A 21,448-nucleotide genomic window follows, 5' to 3' on the forward strand; every position below is an offset into this window, starting at 1 on the left:
AGATTTTTTGTGTACTTTCGGGTTAATAATGTGGCCTTTTTGGCAGTTTAACTAACGGTGTGCTGCTGTGAGGAAATATTAGCCTGAAATTACAATGGGTTTTAATGGAGACATGTTGAACGTTTTTGTCACTTCATGCCCTCAAGAGGCATTTTGTTTATTTATTTTGCTTAATTATTTGTCATTTTCAAGCTACAGTACGAGATGTTTTCCTACGTTTGTCATGAAAAATTATGTCTCAGGAATGTAGGGTTTGGGAATTATGGTAGTTGAAAAAAAATATGAAGGCAAATTTCAAGATTTCCTACCCTCTAGCTGTGACATCACGCACTCTAGTTAATGTTAAAATCTGAAGAAAGCCTCTTTACCAAGGTCTGAACAATGTTTAATATCTCTAAAAGTAAGAATCGGATTTAAAAGTTGTGTTACACGAATAATGTCAGAAAGATGTGTAACATTTTAAAGTTGGAATGAGGTTTCTGAGTGATTTTCTCCATTGACTTCAATGGTTAAAAATGTGATGAATTATGGGATGTATCTCTGGAATTATGAAAGTTATGAATGAGAAAAGTAATAGCCATCGATTCCCGACCGAGCTGAACGTTTTGATGTTTGAACGGAGTTTCTGCAAAAAAATTATTATTATTATTTTTTTTAAACACCTTGAATTTCAGGGGGAGCGCGGGGCTCCGTTGGCGGGGCTCCGTTGGCGGGGCTCCGTTGGCGGGGCGCAGCGCCCCTCCAAGACAATGGTAGGGGAAACACTGGAAAATAAAGTGCTGAAAGTCACCGATGAGCAAGGCATAGAGGTGGATGAGGATGTCTTTCCTGAACTTGCAACAGTCCAAGACATATGTTTTGTCATCACTGATTATGGTAAGGTGATATTTCTGGATTTTGTTTTGTTGCAGAAATGCTTTGAGAGATTTGTATTTTCTATCTGTAAGAGACAGGTTGTTTGATATTCTGTACTAGCCAATAACAAACACCAATCACAGAATTCAGTATGTTCATTCTCCCCAGTAAACTATGTATCATGTGCATTTCAGACCTCCCACTAGCAGAATCATCCAAGAACTTGGACGACTGCTCCAACCTGACAGAATTTGGTGACTGCTCCAACCTGACAGAATTCGTGACAATCACACCTTGTGGTAGGCCGGGTTATAGTAAATGTTCATAATAAAATACAGTAGCTCATGGTGCAAGTTGTGATTTCGGTAAATTCAAGTTTTGGTACATTGCAACTGGAAAATGTGTGATTCGTTATAATGGGCCATATGGATCATTGATGTTAATTGTGATCCCCAGGTCTTACCATCGAGCAGCAAAATGGTGAAATGCTAGTGGAGCACTGCGAACTGCGAGCTGATTTCCCAGTGTGTGTGCGGGGCACAGAATGTGCACAGGGGATTCTCCCTCCGCAGCCAGTTGGCGTAGTTTTGGCACAATTCCGTTGTACGGTCCTGAGTTTTTGGGATAATAGTTGCATACAAATCTTAAAATGCCTTCAGGTTTCTAAAATATATAATATGTGGTAAATTCAACAGTGGATCCTTAGTGACACAAGTGACGTTACACATTTCAGATGTTTGCCGCGCATGCGCGCATGCGCACCTGCGTACCAGGTATGTACACCCCTGGTAATACGTTCTTAAATTATTATCAGCAGCTTGCTGATAAAAGGGATAATTTCTGATATTTTCACTAAGAAAAACACATTTACATTATTATTCATTACAAATAGGGAGGACTAGATGTGATGTCAGTTGGACTTTAAAGTTCATGGAATAGGGGTAAATGCATCACAAACACTGTGTTTGATCACAAACATACCTCTGATATTTGGTGACTTGGTACCAGAGGATGAATTGCACTGGCACTTATTGCTCTTGTTGCTGAACATTATAAACATTGTGTTCTCATACTCTATCACCGAAGAGAGGACTGTGTATTTAAAGCACCTTATCATTGAACACCACCGACCTTTTAAAGAACTGTACCCTTCAAACCTGATTCCAAAAAAAAAAGTGAAAATGTGTGTACTTGAAACGCAAGAATAAGCAGAAGATATATCTGCCTATCTCATCATTGATTCACAAGCCACTGTCAAACTCACAAGCTGGGTAAAGTGTTGTGGAGTTGAATGTCGATTTGGCCTCTTTGTTTGTACAAGCACCGATGAAAACATGCGGTGTTCAGCAAAATAATCTGTATCATTCTTCACAATGGAAAAGTTATTTTTGTTTTGGTTGAGTATGAAACTTGTTTCCATGACCATTTTCATGCTTTCCAAATAAGTGAAAAAATCCCCAGGAAGATACTGGTCCTAGAAAGAGAAGGATTAAGACATTTCAAACCTTTTGATTCCCAAATGTCATATGGGTGTGATTCACATTTTTATGTTGTGTCAGAGAGTTGTATTATTTAATTTGCCAACATTGATGGCTTATTGGAATGTTTCCTTTCTTTTTGTGTACATGTATATGTACTTAAATTACAGGTTTAAAGTATTTAGTCTACCTCATACAGAGCAGTTCTGTAATGCTTTATTTCGTGTAGTGAGCATGTTTGTCTATAATGTTTGCACTTATTGTACTGAGTTTATGCAATACTTGACACTTTTGTGCACATTTCTTTTTTATTTAATTGTTTAGTTTCATTTGAAATGTCACAACTGCTCTAAATGTGCTGTTCGCTGGATTTTACAAATAAAAGCTAAACATTTGTATGAATCAATATGTTGTTTTGTAGTCATTTTTATTTCTTTGTATTTTAACTCCATAAGTGTTAAATAAACATGCTTTCAAGTGTTAACCGTTAACACTATTATAGAGTTCACATTCAAATTAACTCTAAAGTGGTAGTTTCATGTTACTCTACATGGGAGTAGTCTTAAGTGTTCAGATTTAACTCCTGAAAAGGGTTAAAGAACAACTCCAAGAAAAGAGTAACTTTAACTCTGCCGTAGAGTTTATTCGATGGTCTCACATGTACACTCAAATGTAGTTGATTTTAATAAAAACCTTACCCTTGTGTGCTGCAGGTGTCTGGTATCGTCGGCAGGGCTGATGTCTTAGCATGTCTCCTGTTCTTGCTGACGTTCCTCTCCTACATCAGGTAAGATAACTTTAGCAGCCTCAGAACGCACACGCACGCACATGCACGCACGCCAGAGATGGAGTACTCGAGTCCTGGACTCGGACTCGAGTCGGACTCGAGTGCCGATTTTCGGGACTCGTGACTCGACTCGGACTCGCGCACTGATTGACGCGACTCGGACTTGGACTCGTGAATTCTCGCACACGATGACTTGGACTCGGACTCGGACTCGTGAATTATCGCGTACGCTGACTTGGACTCGTGAATTTTTCCCCCCACGATGACTCGGACTCGACTTGTACATTGACGCTCCGACTTGGACTCGGACTCGGACTCGAGCAAGTTTTCTATGGAGTCTGATGCCCTCTATCCTGGCGTGTGCACCGGCTGCGAGGCGAGTTCACGTACTGGGCCCTGCTATTCCAGTCTAAAGATGTCTAGAGACACACCCCGCATCGTGCTGTATGCTTTCACACATTCTGCTTCCACATTGGAAAAGAGCAGCGCAAAATGCTCTATGTGGAAACAATATTGAAGAGAAGGCTCCGTAACACATTGCTCTAAACATCGAGTTCAGACATATAGGCTGTCTTGAACACTATCATCAGAGTAACGTGATCTAATCAATACATAAAGATTCAGCCGATAACATGAAAGCACACGGCTACTTAACATGCAGAATGACGTCATTTTGTATGCTAAGTAGCCATGTGCTTTCTGGGGCTAAATCTTTATCAGTATACCGATTTAACCGGTAAAAGTTCCTTCAAAATAAGAGTCCCGATCTTATTACTTTCAAAATAAAAGTGCAAAACGAAAACTTTACCATAGGAAAATATTGGCATACAAATATAATCACTTCTCTAAAAGTAACTAATTTTAAACATAGTTTATTTATATATAATAATAATAATAATAATAATATTAATATTAGTAATAAGCTTTATATTTGTATAGCACCTATTACAAGAATTGTAGCCAAACTCGCTTTACAGCAGTTCAATAGACAGATTAGTATAACATGACAGGATAAAAGCAATGTAGAGGAGCAGCTACATTTCAACACATATATCCACGAAGATTAATACATGAAGACTTGTGACTCGGACTTGACTTGGACTCTTCTTAGGTGACTCGGACTTGGACTTGGACTCGGACTCGAACACAGGTAATGATGACTCGGACTCGGACTCGACTCGGACACTCCTTGGGTGACTCGGACTTGGACTCGGACTCGAACACAGATAATGATGACTCGGACTCGGACTTGACTCTGACACTCCTTGGGTGACTCGGACTTGGACTCGGACTCGACTACGACTCTCCCTTGGTGACTCGGACTTGGACTCGGACTCGAAGAGTGGTGACTCGAGAGTGACTTGGACTCGTGAATTGGTGACTTGACTACAACACTGTCGCACGCACACACACACACACACACACACACACACACACACACACAGCAAAAACCACAGTGTACATTATACTCTATAAGAGTACATTTAACACCAGTTTCGGGGTGTATATAGGTCCAAGAGTGTGGTGTTCTCTGAACACTGTCAACAGTGTAAAATATAAATTCCAAATAAAGAGTTCGATTTGAACTCTTTGGGAGTCAAAATATACTCTACACTGCAAAAATCACAGTGTACATTGTACTCTATAAGAGTACATTTAACACCAGTTTCAGGGTTTATATAGGTCCAAGAGTTTGGTGTTCTCTGAACACTGTCAAAAGATTAAAATATAAACTCCAAATAAAGAGTTAGATTTGAACACTTTGGGTGTCAAAATATAAACTATAACTGGTACTTTTTTGACACTGTTTGAGTGCTTTCCAAGACGTTCAGTGTATACCTAGAACCCTCAGAGAGTTACAAATGTACTCTTAGTCTTTTAGTGTCACTGCAGAGCTGATTATTCAACACTTTGAGAGAGAAAATGTACTCCATGGTAATTTTTCACACTGTTTCAGTGTTTAGCTGATGTACACCAAACAAACAATTTTGGGGTGAATCATTAATACTTCAGGAAATAAAGTACACATCAGATTCTTGAAAACATGCGTTTATTTTCAAAAATGTGATTTTGATGTGTTTTAAATATAACATCTAATCAGTATACATCAAACAACCCACAAAATACATTGGTCATTAGGCCTCTTTAGCCTGGGGAAACGCTTTAAAATCCTGTTACAACAAATGGACAACATGGAATACCATACACTAGTGCTAATGTGCAAAGTAAACTGACAAAAATAGTGTTTTGAAAGACTAACAATCACCGAGCAGGATGATCAACATCTAAAAGTGTACATGGCAACCAGTTTACATCAATGTTGTAGATGGTGGTCTGCAGAAATGTGTACATGCCGTTTAAGGCCTGGTCATAGGAGATCCCAAACACATAATGTGCTTTAAAAAGTTCATCAAAACTGACAGGGAAGACTTGGCCTTGCAGGGAAGGAGCTCACCATCCAACGCAATGTAGTACTCAGTAGTACTGTTTCTTGTGGTCCCAACTGCTAGGATGTAGGGTTGCCTCCACTGGACCAGAGTACTCCTGAAGGCTGGAGATGACTGTAAGATAACAATAAACACAAATATAATTACACTGTACATCATATTTTGATGGATGGGTCAGACACTGACAAAAACCTTTGATAGCAAATCAGATCAGCTCGGCCATTACCAGAAGTTGACAGAAGTCAAATGTCAATGCAACATACACATTAATGCAGCAGTAATATAAAACCTAAAAGCATCCCAAAAATAGTAAAACACTGACAGGGACAATTTCACTGCACAATGAGTGCTTTTACTTATACTTAAAGTACATTTAGCTGATTATACTCACATACTTTTACTTAAGTCAGGTTTTAAGTGCAGGCCTTTTACTTATAGTATTTTCACAGGGTGGTATTTGTACTTTTACTTAACTTAAATCATATGAAAACTTCCTCCACAACTGGAATTGGTCTATTGCACATGTACAGTACCAAATGTAGTGCGAAGTTAGACTTAACCTGTTAAGCCCGAGAGACCCCGGTACCGGGGCACTGCCGCAACATCTTGCAGGAAACAGTATCTGAGGGCATGTTCATTTAATAAAACTATGAATGTTTTATATCCATGTAACGGGAAGAAACTCATCTAACTGATAATTTTTTTTTTTTTTTTCAAAAGAAAACCCACAATGCTAACACTGAGCCTCTGAATTAGCAACGAGCGAAAAGTGCTAACACCTTACTGCACCGAAAATCACTCACAAAACCTTATTATTTATCTTTTCTGCACATCCAACACATCGTTTCACATCGTGAGGTGACACAGAATCGATTGACACTGACATTACCACTGAATTATACGTATTTGCGACGTTATAAGCAAAAACGGACATCAAAACAGGTGACGCTAGGTAGCTAAAAATGCTAATATTTTTACCTTGGCTCTGTAGTCTCTCCAAAGTGGTCTTCAATGGCATTAAAACGATAAAAACGCTGCTGAAGTTAATCCATAGGTTAATCTAATGTGTCTGTGTCCCTTTGAAATGATTTCTGATAATCCAAAAGCATTAAAACTGCTTTTCCGTTTCCAGATGTCAAAGCTAGAGATAGGTTCACTCTGATGGAAAATTACATGCGCGAAGCCCCCACCTTTTCTCTTCACAACGTGTGTGTGTGTGGGGGACTCCCCCTTCGATTCTATTGGCTCTAACGGTCAGAAAGAGGTGTCAACCATCAAAATCGAGCAAGGGGGGCCAGAGATATGGAAAATCCACCCAAATGACCCTAGAAGTGGTTTCTTTTTGCTAAATCTCTCTAAAAAAGTCAAATGTCACTTGTTTTGCATCAATCTTGATACAGGGTACTTATTATATGTTGTACTTTGGATTCCTAAAGCTTTTAGTCTACTAACCCATCATCCAAGGGTGGTTTTCACTATAAGTAAAAAATAATTTTTGGACGGACACTATAATTTACAGTTTTTTACTATGTCAAATCTGAATTTTCTTTAAAATAAAAAACATCTATATTGATTCTGACTTTTCTACATCCAACTCACAGGTTTATCATTACTTTGAGACAAAAGATGATTAATTTAACCCTTTTAGAAGGGAAGATATGGTCATTTGTTCTGGGAATGTCATTTTCGAGCCTGAGACCTGAAAAACAGGCTCAGGGCTTAAGAGGTTAATTGTTAACAGCAGGTTATATCAGGCGGGAGGCGAGAGCTTCAAAATTATTCATTCTACATGAGTAACCTAAATTGGCGGTAGCTAAGCTAACAGCTGCTAACATTAACGGTCTCTTTATTTCAAACGGTGCCTGCAGACTAGAGTTGATTATGGATTAAAAAAACATGTATTCAAGGCCGCTGCTGCACTCCCGTAACGTTACCCCCTGTCGAATGATTGGAAAGAGGAGCGGTTTTCCCCCTGAGTCAGTGTGAATGAAGCCTAACAATTAACACGGGAGCGGCAGCTAAAATAGCAAAGAAATACATATTTCGTTGTCAGAATAACGTTAATCTGATTGACTACGGCTACCGTTACCACTACAATAACGTCACAAATATTCTACTTGCTAACGTTATCGTTTTTAGTTGTTTAGTTATACAAATTAAAACAAGAAGACAAATATGAATATTCAGAATTATTCACTTGGCGTCTACTTACCTAAAGTTACAGTCCTGCGGAGAAATATTGCCGTGTTCGATCCATGGATGTATAACTCTTGCATCAATCTGAAACGGTCACGGTCGCGCTTTTCCTGGAGAATATTTTCAAAAAGCCGAGGGTCACGAGGCTGCATTAAACCAATGAGAAGGCGCGGCCTATCTGATGACGAATCGAAACCTAAGATCGATGCGGACCAGACAGACTTAATGCAAAGATATACTCTGAGGGAGTCCATCATCCCAGAATAAACACTACACAAGTCAACACCAACACCACACCAAGAAACAACACCAAAGAGAGGTTCTGGTGCACTCTGAGAAGTGTCCATTCTACTCCAAAGTGTAAACATTTCTACTCTGGTCATCAGTACTCTGGGATTTTAACACTTTGGTATTTTCTGTGCACACACACTATTATGATCACACAGGATGGTAATGTAACATTGTCTGCCAGTTAAAAACATTTATCACCCCCTGCATGGTGGAATGTTGAATAACTTATGACTAATTTAGTTGTTTGCTGGTACAGTTTGGTAAATGAAGCTACTGTCGTTTGAAATAGTTTTATAGATATAAGCTATGCTATACAACATAGCACCAAGCCCCCAGGAAGTGCGCCAGACTCATAGACTGTATATATAAATTGACGTAGTGTCCGTGACGTCACCCATAGGATTCTGCAGAGTTGGCGAGAAGCCCAAAGTAGGCGGTGTTGGCCACTAATGGCTCGACAGTGACCTCGGAGTCTAACTCACGCCTGCAGCCTGATCCAAATAAGGGCAAAGAGGCAGGACCTCCTGCCACCGAGCTGGAAGTTCCAGAGCTAGCTGAGGCTACCAAGCTAAGCTAACATGCTCAGCAATGCTGTTTTTTGATGCTAGCCGGCTAACCTACGTCTGTTGCTCCCGGTCTGCACATTTTACGTTGCTTAAGGTAAGTGAACATGAAACTATTCAGCAAAACCTTCAATAATAATCTAAGGTATTGAGTTTTTGGGATAATACTTGCATACAAATCTTAAAATGCCTTCAGGTTTCTAAAATATATAATATGTGGTAAATTCAACAGTGGATCCAGCAAAGATTCAAATATTTGCATGATTTTAGTTATTGATTTTTTTATGTTACTTAATTATACTTTTAATAAATGCAAGTCAAGCTTAGTTACATGTGATGGTAGCTAGTGAGTGCTCTTACCTGTGTGCCTCCTCCACAACCAGACTGTATTAAAACTCTTAAGTACCAGTTATATGCACTTTACTTTAAACAATTAAAAAGACAAAATCAACTAAATGTATTAATGTAATAACAATCTTCATTTTAAGTGCCTTTTCTTCTTTTAAATTAAACTTTCAGACGTGAGATATTGAAAGACAGTAATAGTATTGTTTATTTTAAAAAACTGAGCCACTCCTAACAGTTAACTTCATATTTCTTATTGTCTAAAGCATTTATTACACACATTTTCCCCTCTCATATTCACAGTGTGGATCAATTGAGACAGCGTGGAGTCCATGGAGCTGCAGAGACTTTGGGAGAAACCTCAGCGTGACGGATGTCCTGTCTGTTGGTTTGGCTGGAGAGGACTGAGGTGGAGCGGTCTTTCTCTGGGAGGAGGACCAGGCCTGATGAAGAAACCACCAAACTACATCTGTGAGCCCATACTGGGCACAGCTGTCACAAACAAAGGATGGTCCTGTTTGACTACACACTATTCAGTGTGGAGATCTTTGTGTTCACAATAAAAGTGTAGTTTCTTAGTGAATGTCTTGTATTGGTCTTTAATCTCATATTAGCTTTTCATTTTCTTCTTGCCCCTCGGAGAAAACGGTGAGGCAGTTGTGTCCTTCAGGTATGTCCTTTCCTAACAGAAATGACAAGAAACATAAAACATATGACATTATTACAGAGTAAGTGTGTTATTTATGAAAGAGGTGCGTTAGAGGGCTGTAGAAATAAATACAAAATTATTTGAATGTGTTTTTTAAATTCATCACTTTGTACTACAAAGATATTCAGATTATGAATGAACAGTCTGCAGTTAATCAACATTAAAATATATGTTATTAAAATAATATTCAACTGTTATCAGAACTTAGTGTAAATGTGGAATCATGCTGTTCGGTTGTCTCACTGCAAGAACCACTTTTACCAAGTTTTTACAGACAATATGTAGAGAAAAATGGTAGTAATTTTAAAAGTAAAATAATAATTGCCTTAAATACATTGACATGTGAAAGCTGACAAAAAAAGCATGTTGCTTGGTCAAATCTAAATGTAACTTTTTGCAAGGAAGGAACAGTCAACTTCCCTGATGTGTCAGTATTTAGTCATGTTTAATGGAATGTATATCAGTGTATTATAGTTGTTACTTTATCTATTTAAACCAGAACGTTTCTCGATTCTTTGTACAGTATGAAAGGGGTCTTTGTACCTTTTGAGTCCATGATGAAGTTCACTGATGTTAGGAATCTCGGTCTGTCTCTCGTGGTCAGCATCCTCTGGTCTGTCTGCATCACCTGGAAACTTTAACCAAACAGATATATATATATATGTAAAGTAACAATGTGTTGGTCACATACTTTTTTACATGCAAACGTCATGTACTAATCTTTTTGATTATCCTTAAAAAAAGTGCTGGATATCACAGCAACTGTATCTTATCAGTTGGATTGTGTATTATTGTATAGTTGGGGTCCTTTTTATTTTACTGTTACTTTGGAATAGTTTTTCACGAGACAGTCAAATTAAATGTATGTCCTATGCCATATTCACATTCATTTGTAACACACACGTAAGGGTAAAAGACAAACATTAACAAATGTAATGCAATGAATAAGCTTAATTGTCACAGAAGCACACATAACGTCATATCTAATATTTAAACAAATCATTCCCTTGTCCCTAAAGCATTGACTACCCAATTTTTCGTCGTTAAATGCAGGCATTAAGTTACATGTTCACGTTCTGCTGCCACAATCAGTCGGTTTCTCCAGTGTAATGATAATAAAATGCATAGTAAGTATTGGTTATAATATTAATAAAAACAACAAGGTTTGGGTTTGTTCGTTTATTATGATGGTAACGTTAACCAGTAAGCTTCAATAATCAACTCCAGCTCAACAAACCATATTGCAATAACGTTATTTCTGGAACCATCTGGAAATGTGAGATTCATATTTTTAAGATACACAGATCTTATAGTGAGGATAATCGAATTATCCAGTACGCTGGTCTTCAACACTACTATGACGTTAGCTGTCTGCGTCGTTGAGCATAGCGAATTTAAATCAACAATATCAATGCATACAGTTACCTAACTAGCAAACTAACTAATGTACGAGGATGACCTTATTATACCAACCTCACACAGAAGCCTTTTGTTCTACAGTATAATCCTTCTTAATGTTTTACACTTCTCTAATATGTTTAACTTGTATGCTACGGATAGCATCGTTAGCACAGATGTAGCTTAGCTGAATAAAAACACCAGTGAGAAATAAAGTGCTTGAATTTCACTTACCAAAGAAACTGCATTCAGGGACGGTCTGTTTTAACTGCAGAGCCATAAGATAAGTCCGATATTTAAATGAAGAATACTCCACCAGGCACCAACACAACAAACACGTCCGAGTTCAAGTTGTGTTCCCCGCATCTGAGCCCCTGTAGCATCCTGGAGCTTACTGAGCTAACGGAGCTACTAGCAGAGAGACATAAAGCTAGAAGCAGCACTCACGGCAGAGACCTGTGACTCAAGGTGACCACGCCCTAATTTATGCAAAAACGTTAAGACCTAATATAAATAAAAGGGTCGCGTTATATAACAATTCACTCACCAATTCAAAATTATGAAGGTGGAATCTAACTATATCCTGAATAATTTTTATTGCATCCAGGGGTAGAAACATGTTTATTTCTGCTGTAAAGTTGGGCATTTTAACATGGGGGTCTATGGAAATTGCTCCTTTCTGCAGTCATCGCCTATCGGCCAATAGATGAACTGCAGTTTGAGGCACTTCCTTATTGGCCTCCCGGCTCTGCCGCAGAGTTTGCCGCTTGGCCGGACTCTGTGCCTAAAATTCGTAGTGTCCAAACGGCGGTACTACAATTTCTGTATCAGTCCGTGACGTCACCCGGCCCTGAAAGACGTTTTCCCATTGACTAACATGGGGAAAGAGACGTCTGTAAATCAGCGGATAATGTTTTTTAAACTAAATAAACTACCCAGTATGAACTATTTTATAGCCCTTATTAGAATCAGTAAGTCCTTAAAGATGTAAAATGCACTAAAAGCCGACTCTAGATTTATTTTCTCTCTCCATTCATTCTAGTGAGCCGAGAGTGGGCGCTCGGGGGGCGGGGCTTAAGGGGCGCATGCTCTATGACTGCACATACGGGTTCTTCTGCTCTGACAGCCAGGCATGACGGGTAATCTGTGACGTTTCGCTCTCTCAAAAGTTGGGCCATTTTGACTTCATGCGCCAATGAGCAGCTCTCATAGGAAAGAACGAGACCCCGCCTCCGACGCTGTATCTAGTTCTTATTATACATCCATGCATAGCACACGTTGATCAATCCCAAAAAGATGTTCAGACCATGTGATCGGGAGAAAACTTTGCACTCATTGGCTTATATCAAACTTTATTATTCCAAACTGTGCCATGTGTACTACAATATCATTATGGTTTGTTACTCATTGGCCTTCCTTTTGTATCTTTAATAATTAACTTTGTTCTCAACGATGAACCAACTGAGATCTGGTAGCACAGGGACAATTCTAAAAAATATATATGATTGACATAACAAGTAACATGATAAGACATGTTTTAACCGACTAACAGTTAGGCCAAACTTATTTAACCAGTTGAGCCCCATGAAAAACGCAACATCTTGCAAGAAACAGCGTCTGAGGGCTTCTTAACATTTAACAAACTATAATGTGTCATACCCACTTAACGGGAAGAAACTCAGCTATCAGACAATATTAACAACTTTTAGCTAAACGAAACACAAGGGTAATATCAAGCCTCTGAATTAGCCCTGAGGGAAAAAATGCTAACGCACTTAGCACAGAACTCACGGTATAAATACTTTATTACTTATCGGATCTGCACTGTGCGACCAAAACTCCAAATATGTCTTACCTTTGCTGTTTTTCTGATCAAAAGTTGTGTTCAATGGCATTAAAACGATAAAAACGCTGCTGAAGGTTAATCCAATTTGTCTGTGTCACTTTGAAATGATTACTGATAATCCATCATCATATTTATGGCTATAACCCAGTTTTCAGTTTTCAGAGCGTAACATAGCTTTCGGTTTGGGCAAGCTGCGTGCGCATCACTCTCACTCCTCAATGGTAACGTGTAGGTGGATTCTATTGGCTCTAACGGTTCAAAAGAGGTGTCAATCATCAAAATCGACCAAGGGGGGCCAGAGATATGGCAAATCCACCCAAATGACCCCAGAGGTGTTTTTTTTTTGAAAAGGTCAAATGTCACTTGTTTTGCATCAATCTTGATACAGGGTACTTATATGTTATAGTTTGGATTCCTAAAGCTTTTTGTCTACTATCCCATCATTCAAGTGTGGTTTTCACTATAAGTAATGGTTTCTTTTTGGACCGACACTATAATTTAATTTTTTTTACTATGTTCAATCTGAATTTACTTTAAAATGAAAAACATCTATATTGATTTTGACTTTTCTACATCCAACTCACAGGTTTATCATTGCTTTGAGAAAAAAGATGATTAATTTACCCCTTTTAGAATGGGAATGTCATTTTCGAGCCTGAGACCTGAAAAATTGGCTTGGGGCTTAACTGGTTAAGAGAGCTAATGCAGTTGCACAGTAAAACTACAACCACAGCTGTCCGTCGTAAACATTTATCACGGTTTACTAACCCAAAATGTACACAATCGTCCTGTTTTAGCAACATTTCAGATGAGCTTAGCTGACTAACTGTTTTACATCCAGTAAAGTGGTTTAAATATTTGGGATAAACGTTTGGCATGGTAACAACCTGTCAGTGTATGTATTTCTTACATCAAAGTGCCTTTTTGTGTTATTAATATTGTGTTTTAATATTCTTAATTTTAAAACACCATTTTAACATTTAAAAACAGCTGTCTAAACACCTTTCTCTGCCACCGTCCCTGCTCATATTCATACACGAGTGAATAATGAAAAATACATTCTGTACCTCCACCCTTAAAGCTTTTGGTAGATAAAAGCAATATTTAGAAGTTATGTAATAATGGCTCAATGAAGAAATCTACAATCCTTATCTACTTTTCAGATTGAATTAGTGCAAACAAGCACTAGAATTTAATTATAATATTCTTGATTGCCTTTTTAACACATCAACTTTTAATGTTTTTATTGAACTTTTTTTAAGTCTTTCTCACAGAAAAAAGTAAATATCTTGTCCTTTCGACCAGTTGTTGTTAACAAACTAGTGGACATTTGTCTTTCATTTGAAATGATGAATCTTTCTCTCTTGCAGGAGTGTCGGTGTGTGTGTGTGTGAGGGCTCACTGCCCCCCACGGTGTCGGCATGGTTTCTGCTCGCCAGTTTGTTCCTGGGCACCGGGGCCATGCTGGTGAAGGAGACAGGCATCACGGTGTTCGCCGTGTGCGTGCTCTACGACGCCCTGGTGCTGTGCCGCAGACCCTTCCTCCAGTAAGCAAACAGGCTCATTGCTTTCTGCTTTTGATTACTGTCATAGTTCATTGAGTGGGTACATTTTTAAGAAATGCTTTATGATTATATAACTTTTTTTTATCTTGTAGCATGGCTTCTGCCGAGAATTTGATTTGCAGCCAATGTGTCATACCCACTTAACGGGATTTTTTTTTTTTCTAAATCTCTCTAATAAGGTCAAACTTAACTTCTTTTGCATCAATCTTGATACAGGGTACTTATTATATGTTATAGTTTGGATTCCTAAAGCTTTTAGTCTACTATCCTATCATTCAAGGGTGGTTTTCACTATACGTTTTTGGACGAACACGATAGTTTACATTTCTTTACTATGTTCAATCTGAATTTACTTTAAAATAAAAAAAATGCTATATTGATTCTGACTGTTCTACATCCAACTCACAGGTTTATCATTGTTTTGAGAAAAAAGATTATTAATTTACCCCTTTTAGAAGTGAAGATACAGTATAGTCATTTGTTCTGGGAATGTCATTTTCGAGCCTGAGACCTGAAAAACAGGCCCAGGGCTTAACAGGTTAAAAGAGCTTTGTAACAGTCATTCAATATGGCCTTTCTATTTAAATTCTGTAAATATTTAATACATCTCTTTATGTCATGGAAGTACATTCATGTAGGCTGGTACGGTGTTTTTAGTTTTTTCAATTATTTCAAATCAAATTCTTATAAATACTATGCAGTGTCATATTTGAGAGGCATAAAACAAGACCAGAGTGATGAGCCTTTGCAGCTGATTGCCTCATGTGATTTTCAAGTAACTGAAGTAATTTAACTCTGCAGCGGAAATCAATACAACAAGAGGCACAACTCATATAGATACATTTATTTTAACATAAAGGTTTAACAGATTTACATCAGACACATTTCAAACATATTCTGTCTGTCTCTATCATTAGGTTTGACCTCTCTTTCATACGTCTGTCTTTCTTTTTTTGGGGAGTTGCCATGTTTCAGTGCAGATGTTGCCAATGATCAAACAGCAACTTTTCCGGTATAATTATGCGGCACTCTATTTGGCATCTGAAGAAACCTGCTGAAAGGTCATTATTGAATGATGCCAAAGATATACTACCTACACCAACTTCTAAGGATAATTGCTTTTTCCTAGATTTTCTCTGAAGTGCAAGTTGCTAACATTTTGAGAGATTTTTAGAGAGAGTTTAAAACCCCTTAAAAGCATCAACATCACACCACCTCTCCAGAAGGCTGTTCAATGGGAATCAGCTGGGATAACAGCCTGGATGTTTCAGGCCAAACTCTTTCACGTGAGTTAGGTGAATGCAGAGTCTGACGACTCTTTGTCATTCTTTCTCCTGGCTCCTCAAACATCAGCAGAAGAGCAGAGCAAAGCCTTTGTCAAAGACACATTTAGAAAGGAAGGGAGAGCCGTTAAGATGTGTAATGCCTGTGAGATCTCCACGCTGCTTTGAAGGCTGTGCACAGGGAACATCTCACAGTGATGGGGTGATGAATGGATTCTCCAAGCTTGCCTATCTGTCTGATCCTATCCCTCTCTACTTATTCCCTTGCTGTCCTTTTTCTGCCACCAGAGCTCCTTCTTTAGTTTCTACCTCAGGCTAATGAAATGAACTGTTGTTGAAAAAGACGTTTGTTACCCCCTACATTTTCCGTTATATTTGGAACTGTCTAGTGCCTGGTCATCAACATCAGCGAGTTTGGATGGAGAGAACAGATTGTGAATAATAAGAGATATTTATTCAAATAAATAAAGGAGAAAAGATAACATTGAAACAAAATGTATGAAAGTTATTGTCAGTTAGTACTAGTGGGTTTAGCTGATATTCCCTTATCCAATTCCAATAGTGCTAGCCTTAAACTCTGAGCTTTCTTTGTCTCTCTGCACTCTCAGTTGTCATTGTGGTTGAACCATTGTATAATGTTTTGGTGTCAATCGAGAAATCAAAGTGTTTACACAAAATAACATTAATTTGTAAAGAGAACTTTTAATAAACCTGAATCCATTAAAGACCACCAAATATATAGCCATCTTACTGCTCCTTATCACGCCAACAAACACAAGATTTACTTTTGACATTTAACAATCTACTTTAGTTAAGGGATATAGTTAATGCTATCCACTGTTTATCTCACTCTGCCTTATTTGGAGAAAAAAAAAATGTAAAACCTAAACTGTCCACTAAATGTAAGGCAGGCTCTGATATCTATCATTCATATCATTCATCATACACAGTCAACAGCCACAAAAAAGCAAATTTGTGCAAAATACGCTTGTGACTGGAGGCCTGTGCTGCCCTGATAAAGTCTGACTGACCTGCTGTGTGTATCCTGCAGTCAGCTGTCGGACTCCAGAATCAGGGACCTCCGCTACGTCTGCAGCCCCTTCATCAAACGAGCCTGCCTCATCTCTGGCTTTGTGAGTATTTTTTACACTGAAAAGTACCATAGTGTTGGTTCTAAAGGAAATTACTGTTGGCCATTTTCCAAAACAAAGATTTTAAGATTGAGACACACTGGTATATTGGTATGGTAAATGTATTCCCTTGGTTTCATTTAAAGCTCCCATGTCATGCTTTTCCGGTTATTACCCGTCCCCTTGTGTGTTATGAAGGTTTTTATGCATGTAAACAGTGTGCAGAGTCAAAACCCTCAAAGTACACCCTGTAGCGAGTAAAACTCTAACACAGAAAATACCTCCCCAAAACGCCTCGTTGGAGATACGTCACTGCCCATTTGATTCTTCCGGGTACCGCCTGATGTCATGCGGTACCCGGAACGAAATGGACCAATCCCGAAGAGCTATGGCCACACCAGCAGCGGCGTGTTCCTCCTCCAGAGGTTCGAAGAACCGGCATTTCACAGACGAAAGCTTCCAAAACATTGCCCAGTTTGAGGCCGGATATGCACAGCTTGTTTGGACCGTTTGGAGCAGGGGAAGATCTGGGTATACAACCTGTAAGTTTGCATTGTTATTTGTGTATTTATCAAACAAGACTGTTTAAATGTGTAAACTGTGTTGGACTGCTAAGCCATTGACACAGTGCTAACTGTGCTAACTAAGTTGCTAGAGTTTCCATATATCAACTCTAATATCAGCAGATGGCCTTGCATACATGTATCTCATAGCAGGAGAATGTCTGCATTCACACACAAAATACCTATTGACAGTATACTCCGGGTGATTTGCCGGTCAGTCGCGAAACGTAATTACATTATAGCTGGCGTAGCGATCTAACACACGGAGCTAGAGCTAGTTTTGGTCGGAAAACATTTTTGTGATGCTACGTTGCTAGCGTTTAAATATATCAACTACAATGTCAGCAGATGGCCTTACATGTTTGTCATGGCAGGAGAATGTCTGCAGTCACACACACGGAATACTCATACAGTATACTGTACTGTGATTTACCGTACATTGTGACCGTACATATACTGCATGTAGCTAACGAGGCTAGCTGTATGCTAGCGCAAAACAATGTATTCATGCAAGTTACATTGTATGGTAGCAGAATACCCGTATACGATTGCAATTATAAACACGTTATTGCTAGCCTAATATGAACCACTAGCTTTTGTTCATAGTAGTTTTATTACACTGCATATAGTTGCCTTTCCTCCAAGCTAACGTTCATATCGTGTTAGCTACCAAGGTAAACAAAGCTAGGTTAGCATATTAGCAGGCAAGCTGTTCATTACACAACTACTACTAACGAATCTAAAACAACTAAGTTTCTCTAATATTTTGTGATTTGCATTTGATTTCGTCCAGCCAGATCCTGGCGGACAATCCATGACGGGGAAGGGATTCTACTACTACTGAGGGTGCTAAAAGGCACCGCACCGACTGTGCGCAGGCAAGATGCAAGGAGGAGGAATGAATGATATACCGTGTGTATATATGTATATTTATGTTCATTTTGTACATTTCTAAAATAAAGTTTAATGGAAATACTTAGTAGGCCTATCCTTTCTTCCCTGAATTCATATATAGCAAACCATGATTTGATTTCTCATCAAACAGTAGTAGTGTATAACGGGTAAAAATAACTTACTCTTTGTTATGAGAGTGGCTCGTAGGCCACAACGGAAAGACAAGGAGACATACACGAGTTTACAAAACCACGGCACATTTATTGTGGTAAATGCAGAGATAGGTGGTTGAGAGGATCGCAGAGTTAGTCTTCCTGCAGCCGCTTTGGAGAGAGACTGGGTCCGGAGGTGTCCGTGATCGTGCTGATTAGCCTCTTCAGTTCCACCCCATCGTAAGACAAAGGCCCTGGGGCCGTCACACTCTTCTATAACAACAGTTAAAAATATATATGTATATAAAATATACCGCTGTACCGACGCCATGATAAGACTGATGTTACGCTGAGAGCAGCCGGGGAAAAGCACTGACATGGGCGCAGCCTCTCTGGTGGTTGACTAATCAGAACGAGTGGCCGAGCTGACCAATCGGAGCACACTAGGCTCACAGGGAGGGGGGGGCAAGAGCTCCAACGAGTCGTTTAGTGGAGAAAGTGAATACTGCTGAATACACATGCTTGACAGAGATGCTGTATGCGAAACCAATGTGAGTTTGGAAAATTGCACAGTATAAATCTATTTTAGTATACCTCAACAATGTAATTATGATCAGTGGAAATGGCCATGACATGGGCCCTTTAATTTTTTATTTATATTTTTATAGACAATCATTGACAATAGATTACATTACATATAAGTTAACTGACGCTCTTATCCAAAGCGACTTATCAAAACTTATCAATATTCTCTTTTAGCCTTCTGTATTTTACAATCCAAGCACACATCAATGTATTATATATTTTGTACATAGATACAGTGGCATGATTCACAGCACTTCAAACATGCTATAAAAGAGATTATATATGAACAAGACACAAAAATCCACTTTAGACAAATGAGGTCGTACTGGTGTAACATACATTATCCATCTTTCCCATATTTAAAAAAAGATTCCCTGTTGCAATCTCAAAACAAAAGTTATCCTTTCGATCCATGTCAATCCACTCCACAGTAGGTTTCCCTGGTTTTAACCACATTCTAGTAATGGCTTTCTTGCTAGCAGCTCCCAAGATTCTAAATCAATATTATATATATTATAATATATATAATATATATATATATATATATATATTGTGTTTTCAAAACATTCAGCTTATATCCAGAGAAGGATCCATATTGATCCAGAAGTGGAAATAACTGTACTAGAGATATTTCCGGGTTGGATAAATACACCAATACATAATCAGCAAATAGGGAGATCTTTTGTTCACCCCCATTCATTGCTATTACCTTGATATTGTTACTCTGAATAATCCACCGGCTGAGAGGTTCGATAAAGATCACAAATAAGAGAGGGCTAATTAGGGAGCCCTGTCTTGTTTCCCTTTCTAATGGAAAGACATTTGGGTGCCATTTTACAATAAGACTACCCTTATAAAGGATTCATAAAGGGTTTATAATTAGGTTATTAATTAGGTTGTTAACACTTTATTAATTATTAAGAACCATTTATAAACCAGTTCTAACATAGTTTTCATACATCAACACAGGCTCACTATTTGGCAAGATGACTAAGCCTTATATTGGCACTAGCTTACTTCGTCTTCATCATCAGCCAACATCTATAGGGGCGTTCACACCAAGTTCTTTTCCCACAATAGTTCATGAGAACTCTTTTAGTTCTGATGAACTAAAGCAGATCGCGTTCACACCGCAATGAGTTCCTGGGGGTGGATTAGGCAAATGAAGCTGCTGACGTCACTTCTTCTTCTGCTTTGGGTTTACTGGCAGGCCGCAAACCACTTCACGGCGTATACTGCCACCCGGAGTCCCCGGCCGGAAGTCCCCGGAGTTGGGGACTGGCTTCAGTAGAAGCTGCTGGGAGTTCCAGAAAAATCGCCAGAACGCCGACACCTCCTCATCTCCACCGCTCCCATGTTTTCTTTTGTGTTGCCATAAGTTAGTCTCTCTGCGTTTGTGCGCTGGGCTAATGCTAATGCTAATAATGCTAATGCGAGGATAATAAAATGGCGGCTTCACAAAACCTTTTGGGAGTTTTACGGGGCGTGGTTTGCATTCCGCCCAGCCAATCAGACATAGGAACCTTTTTCTCCCACGAAAGTCCCTGCTCTCTAGCAGGGACTGAAAAGGGGGTAAAAATGGTTCTGATGAACTAATTTAGTTCAGGCTCTTTTTGGTGTGAACGCAAATATATCTGAGTTCTGATGAACTATTCTGGGAAAAGTACTCCGGTGTGAACGCGTCACTTGGTATCTGTTGTTCACTGAGTTGATTCTCCCCCCATCCATCTTGATGTTTCTTGGCATCTCTTTATGACCATTTATGAATGAGTTACTAACATTTATAACTGCCAAAAGGGAGTCTTGTAAAGTGTTAAACAAATCACCATTTATTAATGAGTTACTACCATTTATAATTTGTTTTAGTTATATTAAGCCTTAAAGTTATGCATAAATTAGGGCGTGGTCACATTGAGTGACAGGTAATTCCAGTGACTGCTGTTGTTAGCTTCCTGTCGATCTGCTAGCAGCTCCGTGATGCTACAGGGACTCAGCCTGCTCAACTCATCCGGGGAACATAACTCAAACTCGGCCGTGTTTGTTGTGCTGGTGCCTTGTGGACTATTCTTCATGCTTATATCGGACTATTGGGACTCGCTCTGCGGTTAAAACAGACGGTGCATGAATGTGGTTTTGAGGTAAGTGAAATTCAAGTACTTTATTTATGTGTTGCTTATGTTTTGAGTCAGCTAACGTTAATGAATGCTAAGGCTTGGGTTAGCATGTAAGCAAGTGGTAGCTACATCTGTGCTAACGATGCTAATCGTAGCCTCCAAGTTAAAACGTAATAGAGAAGTGTTAAGCATTAAGTGGGATAATACTGTAGAATAAACGGCTTCTGTTTGAGGTTGGTAAAATAAG

At 38.9% G+C, this 21,448-nt stretch overlaps 1 protein-coding gene across 1 annotated transcript in view; it reads left to right on the top strand.

Moving 5' to 3' along the window:
- Positions 1-3,046: 3,046 nt before the first annotated feature.
- Positions 3,047-21,448, top strand: part of tmtc1 (transmembrane O-mannosyltransferase targeting cadherins 1) — a gene marked incomplete at its 5' end in the record, with an annotated part of 75,938 nt that continues 57,536 nt past the window's right edge. The window contains 3 exon segments of the mRNA XM_034133129.1: positions 3,047-3,120; positions 14,286-14,462; positions 16,815-16,896. Coding sequence (XP_033989020.1) covers positions 3,047-3,120; positions 14,286-14,462; positions 16,815-16,896 — 333 coding nt within the window.

This window comes from Trematomus bernacchii, unplaced genomic scaffold, assembly GCF_902827165.1.
Source record: "Trematomus bernacchii unplaced genomic scaffold, fTreBer1.1, whole genome shotgun sequence".
Taxonomy (NCBI): Eukaryota; Metazoa; Chordata; class Actinopteri; order Perciformes; family Nototheniidae; genus Trematomus; species Trematomus bernacchii.